The sequence below is a fragment of the Mercurialis annua genome, linkage group LG3 (assembly GCF_937616625.2).
Source record: "Mercurialis annua linkage group LG3, ddMerAnnu1.2, whole genome shotgun sequence".
Taxonomy (NCBI): domain Eukaryota; kingdom Viridiplantae; phylum Streptophyta; class Magnoliopsida; order Malpighiales; family Euphorbiaceae; genus Mercurialis; species Mercurialis annua.
In genome coordinates, this window is record NC_065572.1 from 9,212,435 (window position 1) to 9,219,544 (window position 7,110).

Sequence of the window (7,110 nt, forward strand, 5' to 3'; positions counted from 1 at the left end):
AGAAGCCATACCATTGGCAGGAGGAACCAACAGGGAAAAATCCCTTGAAAAGAAGAAGACATAGAGCGATGTTGATCTGGAGAAAGATGAAGGCAGAAGCAAGAGGCGGGAGAAAGAAGCAAAAATTAATTCTGAGAGACGATGCAGATGACACAGATGACGCGGATGACGCGGATGACACAAATGACGCGGATGACGCAGATGACGCGAATGATGCAAATGATACAGATGGCGCGAATGACGCGGATGACACAGATGACGCGAATGATGCAGATGATATAGATGACGCGGATGACCCAGAAAAACTCCCAAAAGGTATGTTTGCTATACATGCCGCCGAAGCTGAAATTTGTTTGTTTTTAAAAAAGAAGAAATGGATCCATAAATAGAAAGTGTTCTAAGACTGCGGGCCAGTTCAAATCAAACATAAGTGCCCCAACCACGAAAGAACACTAGAAGTTGTGCCTCAATGGGCATATACAGTATAAAGAAAGCTAGCTAAAGTAAAATAGAAGGTATACGCAACCATGTATATCAAGTATAGTATCATGAAAAGAAGGATCTTTTCAGAAGGAAAGATCCAATTAACAAAATAGAAAGGTCGTTCCATATGAAGGAACGATCTGATTGATTAGAAGAATTGTTCCAGTTGAGCGATCCATTTGATGAGAAGGAAGGAATATATCCATTTGGCCAATAAGAAGAAATGATGATGCTTTTAGAATATTCACTCTATAAGAAGGAGAAGCTATACCAAACATCATTTCATTAGAAGAAATGATAATCTTGTCATAAGAAGGAGATATAGCTACCAGGCATCAATCCACTGGAACAAAGGAATGGCGCTTTATTAAGAAACTACTATACTAGAAGTCATATCAATAGAAGATATGGACACTACCCCAACGAGAGCATATCGCAATGTACCAGAAATACTAAAGTTGATTGCACAATTCAACAACCATAAATAAGTGAAACAAGCATTGATGAATGGAATACATCTCTCCTATAAACATACGTAAAGCCTCCAAGATCAGACTTTGAATACGAAACTTGATCTTCTTTATACTAGACACGAGGGCTATAGAATTTGAAGAACCCGTATTCTCCAAAGGCAGTTTAAAAGTAGAAGACATAACGTCTACGCCCTTTGAGGTCGTTATAGTATGGATACAGAAGCATAAGAAGCAATACATTTTAAATTTTTGAATAAGAAGTAGCAAGTGGCGATATTTTATAAGACAACAAGGCAAAGTTTGCCATGTATATCTAGAACCATCCTCTCTCAAATCACACAAGTATCGGATACCAGGCAAACAAACATAAATAGTTGAACAAAGGCTGAAGGGAGGGGAGGGACTAATGATGGATACACAAGTAATCAGACAGTAGACAAGTAGACTCAGACACAGATACACAAACACAGATACGCAGACACAGACACCTTATCTGAAGATTAAGCTGTTGTAACTAACTTATTGCCAAAATCCCTATTTTATAGGGATCATCATTATAACTGAATAAGAAGAGTTTAAACAGAACTCTACTACAGGAAACCTGAAGCTAAGTCAATATCAAAGTCTATACCTATAAATAGACATGGAAGTTAAGGTAAAAACCCTAATTCATTCTCTTAAAGATACGTCATTTATCTTTAAACCTTACAAGGTATCTGACTTAGGCATCAGAGTGTTGTCGGACACAACGTCCGACTCATTCTAACCTGTGTTCGTGATCTCAGGTTAACAAAAGAAGATCTTATCGTTCGCAGAACCATCACCAACAATTATGTAAGAAGAAGGGATTTTGGCGGCGACAGATTTTTATCTGTCGCCATTTGGCAACGGCTATGGCGACGGATAGCAATCGTCGCCATTTAGTGACGGATTATTCCGTCGCCAACGACGTCGTGGCATGTCGCCAAACACGTCGTCTGGCGACGCGTTTGGCGATGGCTCCGTGCCATTTGGCGACGGAAATGGCGACAGATTGTTGTGTGACGTCGCTAATTCATTTAGCGACGCCACAGTCCGTCGGCAAATCCGTCGGGAACGCATTTCCCGATGGAATTCTGCTTTTTAGCAGTGTCCTATCCCGGTTGTGCCGGTTATCGTTTGACTTAGTGATACTATATTTCAGTAAGTTTGCTTCACCCCTATTACGTGTTACCACTACGTTATCAATATAATTTATAATAAATGACACAAAATTTTAAAATGTCGAAAATTTCATAAATTCCTATGAAATAAAAATATCGATCAAACCACATTTGACGTACGAAAAAATTGGATAATTTAATAATAAAATTGAGAAAAAGGATAGAATTTACTCTTGATCGGAGAAGATCAATGTCCTAAAACCACATGGAGTTGTGTATGAAGAGATGCACATAAAGGCCCACTTTGTTAGCCGAAAAACGAACACAATTGTTGAAGGCCACTTGAGATCAAACCCCAAGTTGGGAACACACAGAAGAGACTTTGTATGGTCTTCATCAACCCTACTCCACTTCTTTCTCCAATGCACTTGTCTTCTTCACATCCAACATCATTGTCTTCGTGGTCCTTCCTCTTCTCCCTTTAAATCTCTCTTATCATTCAAATCTTTTTCTATCTTCTCACTTCGTTAAATCTCTCTCTTCATTCCTTATCATAAATAACCATATAAACATAAACTTCATACTCATAATGTCTAGCCGAAGGTCGAGACAACCGAGCGTTCCTAGAATCACCGACGATCAAATCATCGGCCTCGTCTCCAAGTTACGCCACCTTCTTCCCGAGATTCGCCATAGGCGCTCCGATAAGGTATATGCTTCAGTTCAATCTTTATGTTTCTTTTCATCTCGCGGAAACTTGTCCGGTTTTATATTTCCAAAAAAAATCAGAAATGTGTGTTTCACAAACTTAAAATTCAATGTTTGTATAATTTTATAAAAAAAATGCCATTTCATCCCGTTTATCTTTTTTGCCATTTTTACATATTTGTTTCCATGCTATATAATATAAAACAAGACAAGACTCGGTTCGTACACCTGCAGGCTGCAACTAATTACACACAAAATGTCTTCAGTCCAAAATGTTAACTTGGAAAAAGCATGAAAAGCTTGCAAAATTATATGTACACTTTTCGAGTTTGGCGTTTCAATTTCCGAAAGCGCTTTCTAAACTCCAACATTTTATTTTTGTACGCAATATTTTACCGAAAAATATTTTTTTTTTAAAATATTACTCCCTCCGTCCCGTAATTATAGAAAAAGTATCCATTTTACAAGAATTAAGAAAGTAGTTATTTATAGGATTAGGATCCCCTCAAGTTCATTTCAACTTGAGGGGGTAATGTTCACGATCTACACCATTCATTGTAAAATGGATGGTGTAGATCAATTTAATTAAAATTGTACCTTTTTAATCTACACCATTCATTTAGTAATGAACGGTGTAGATTTATTAAACATGACCCCTCAAGTTGAAATGAACTTGAGGGAATCCCAATCCTTATTTATAGGTAATTTGTGATAATTTGTCTAAATTACTCTTTGTACTTTATTAGTTATGTACATTTCCCAAAGCCACTCTACTAATTATAGCACTTACAACTCATTTGTTTATCTTTTCAAAATATGCATTTAATGTTTTATGATAAGCATGTAGGGGTATTTTGATAATTTTTGACTTAACTAACTCTACTTTTTCTATTTTTATGGGACAAAAAAAAGTGGTACTTTTTCTATCTTTATGGGACGGAGGGAGTAGTATTTATGTTTCCGTGCAATTATTTATATTTTCATGTGTGCGAATTTGTCAATGATTGATCAATAATAGTAAGGGGAAAAAATTGACTTTTTGTTATTACAGGTATCAGCTTCAAAGGTTCTACAGGAAACCTGCAACTATATCAGGAACTTGCACAGAGAAGTTGATGACTTAAGTGACCGATTGTCTCATCTTTTGTCTACAATTGATGCTGATAGTCCTGAAGCTGCTATTATTCGGAGTTTAATCATGTAATTAATTACCACTTTGTTTTACTTACTTACTTAATTAATTAAATTATTAAAAATGCTTTAATTTAATTTATCATTGTAACTTCGTTAGTAGAGAGAGTTTAGTTTGATCATTAGATCAGACAAAATTAGGGTTAGTTTCTATTTTAAGATATTTATATATTATTGTATGTATAAATATTTGCATGCCATGTGGGTGGGCATGCAATTGAATTAGGTTGTATAATAAAGACTTGCACTTAATTAGCAAAGTCTGTTTATATAATTTATATTATTTATTAAGTATATATTACATATCTCATATATATATACTATTAATTTTTACTTCGATTGGTAATAGATATTTTGCATTTAAATAGTATTTTGACTATTTATTTTATATATTTATAATTTTTTTGTGGACATATAAAAAAAACTTTATTATTTTGATTGAAATGAAACAACCAAATTTTAGTATGAAAGGACCACATATTCATAATATAAAATATTTATTGATGATCAAATAACATAAAAGTCAATAATTTAAAGGTTTTAGAATTGATTTAGCCTATATATATTATAGGACAAATGTTGTAAAAAGGCCAAACTTTTTACAAAAGTTTCATAAAAATCCTAACCTTTCAATTTTGTCGATTTTGGCCAAAAACGGATTATTTGGTTTCACAAAAGTCCTGATCTTTCAATTTTGTCGATTTTGGCCAAAAATAAATTATTTGATTTCACAAAAGTCCTGACCTTTCAATATTTGGCATGCCACATAGGCGTTATATAGGCAAATTGAAATCAAATTGAGAGTTGGCCACAATTGAAACTAAGAAATTTATTTTTGGTCAAAATCGACAAAATTAAAAGGTCAGGACATTTGTGAAACTTTTATAAAAGGTTTGGCCTTTTTACGACATTTGGCCTATATTATATGTATAAATATGCATGTAATGAATTTAGGTTGAATAATATATACTTGCAGTTACTTAATTAGCAAAGTGTATTTATATTAAAGTCCGTTTATAACTAACGAGATATAGCTTAAATAGTATAAACGCTAAGCAGAAAACTGCTATATAAAGCTGTGGGTTCAATTACTCCAACAAACGCTCTTCCTCTCTTAATTTTTTTCAAAAAAAGAACCTTTTATAATAATTCATATTAATTATTGAGTGTATATTACGTATCTTACATTGATATGAAAGATTTGATTTATATTGGCACCACAAATCTAGATTATTAGTCATTATTAACTTAATTTTACATTAAAAGGAAGATTATGGTTTTTTCCTGTCTATTAATTTAAGAACAAAAACAGAAATGAGAGAATACTTTAATCCAGCGGTTTTGTCGGTAAGAAGGAATCAACCGGCATAATGTCAACATTAATGCCCTAAATCACACTTAACTAGTAAACTAATTAATTTGCTTACTTCAGTAGCAACTAAGATTAAGCATTTGTGGGTCGGTTTGGTTGGATTTAAAATCAAGTAAAATTACTAATAAAATAAAAATATGTCAAATATATAAATCAAACCAAATCTAAGTTCATGTTCAAATCAATACTGAATCAGAAAAATAAAACTCTCTCTCACTAAAAAAATTTGCTCTCTCTTCTATTTAGAAAAAGCTCTTAAATTCCTTTCTTCATTTTTATAAGAGTGGGAGAAGATTTTTTCGACTTTAGTCGGACTCCGCCCGTGGTTTTCTTTATTGTAGATCTACTATTTGATTCAATAAAATCTTTTTTAAAAGGTTTTTTAGATTTGGGTTTTCATCTTATATGAATAAATTTATGGTCTTTTATACCTCTTTTAATTCAATTTTTAAAATCTTTCAAGAATCGTTAATATTTGTTCGGGCTTTATCTTCAATTTCTTATAGATGTAAGAATTTGGGAGGTTGTAGATCTAACTTTTCAGAATCTTATTGAAGATGAAGATCATAAAATACTAGATTTTAACGAATCAAGCGGATCGTATGTCAAACCGAAAAACAATGTATCAAAGTACCCCGTCCAACGTTTATCGTTGAATTAATTTTGCGGGACTTATATCTAGATTTTCCTTATTTTTTGTTAATTTTTATTGCTTGTATTAGGTTGTTGCTTATTGTTTAGTAGTTTAAATTTTAAAAGATCATATGTTTGTTCTTGTTATATGACTTTCATCATGTAATACTTCAATCTTCATAAATGGATTCTAACTTTGAAAAAAAAATCGATATGGAATTAATTGGTTGCTTCGTTTAAAAACGAGTTTAATATTTTTTTTGCAATACTTTTATTTATTTTAAAATTAATTGAACTTTGAAAATTAATTTCTAAGAATAATTCATATATAATTATTAGCATATTTTTATAAGAGTGTAATTTATTAACTCGTTATTTAACTATGATTAAGAAATGAATACTTAATTTTATTTTATGAGTGTTGCTTGATCAAAAATAGATAAAATCACAAATGTTGCCTAAGAATTTTTAAAAGGTATAATAAACTCATTTATATTCTATATACAAACCAAATAAACTTTTAAACCAATTTGACATTCACAATAAAACATCATCTCTTTCCCGTTATGAAAATTAAAAATATGGTTTTTAAATTTTGTTAACAACTATAAACGTGGTTGTGTGTGTTGGCGTAGGATAATGTTTTTTTATAACAACTCTTTTAATGGTCGTTGTTAAAAAATATTAGTAACTATAAAATGTCGTTATCAAAACATTATAATATTAATTATTATTTTAATATGTTATACAGTTTTATAAAAAAATATTTTTTTGTTTATTCTCATAATTTAAAATACAATTATTATTAAAATTTAATATTTTTCACTTTTTTATATATCACAAGAAAAGTAAAAGTTATTTATATAGTAAAAAACATCTTTTATAATGAGAATGTGTTACCCTCACTTCACTTAATGTGGGATTTTAATTTTTTTCTTTCTTTCTTTTAGCAATAAAATTATTTGTTGTTGTAAAATGGTAATATATTTAAAAACGACAAAAATTAAATCGTTAATAAAACATATAATTTACAATGACATAATTAGTTGTTTTAAAATAATTATCTTTAAAAACGATATAAATTAAGTCGTTGCTAAAAGTATAACTT

General features: G+C 31.2%; 1 protein-coding gene across 1 annotated transcript; it reads left to right on the forward strand.

Moving 5' to 3' along the window:
- The first annotated feature begins 2,404 nt into the window (after nucleotides 1–2,404).
- On the forward strand, nucleotides 2,405–4,293 carry LOC126673863 (transcription factor PRE6-like). Its single transcript, XM_050368176.2, has 2 exons — nucleotides 2,405–2,807; nucleotides 3,858–4,293. Exons 1-2 carry the CDS (start codon nucleotides 2,688–2,690, stop codon nucleotides 4,008–4,010), a joined length of 273 nt encoding a protein of 90 aa, XP_050224133.1. The 5' UTR covers nucleotides 2,405–2,687; the 3' UTR covers nucleotides 4,011–4,293.
- The last annotated feature ends 2,817 nt before the right edge of the window (nucleotides 4,294–7,110 follow it).

Bases quoted from the DNA above. Each gene is read 5' to 3' on its own strand.
- LOC126673863 (XM_050368176.2), top strand. From the start codon at position 2,688: ATGTCTAGCCGAAGGTCGAGACAACCGAGCGTTCCTAGAATCACCGAC. The intron at 2,808-3,857 runs GTATATGCTTCA...TTGTTATTACAG, and splicing joins GCCATAGGCGCTCCGATAAG to GTATCAGCTTCAAAGGTTCT.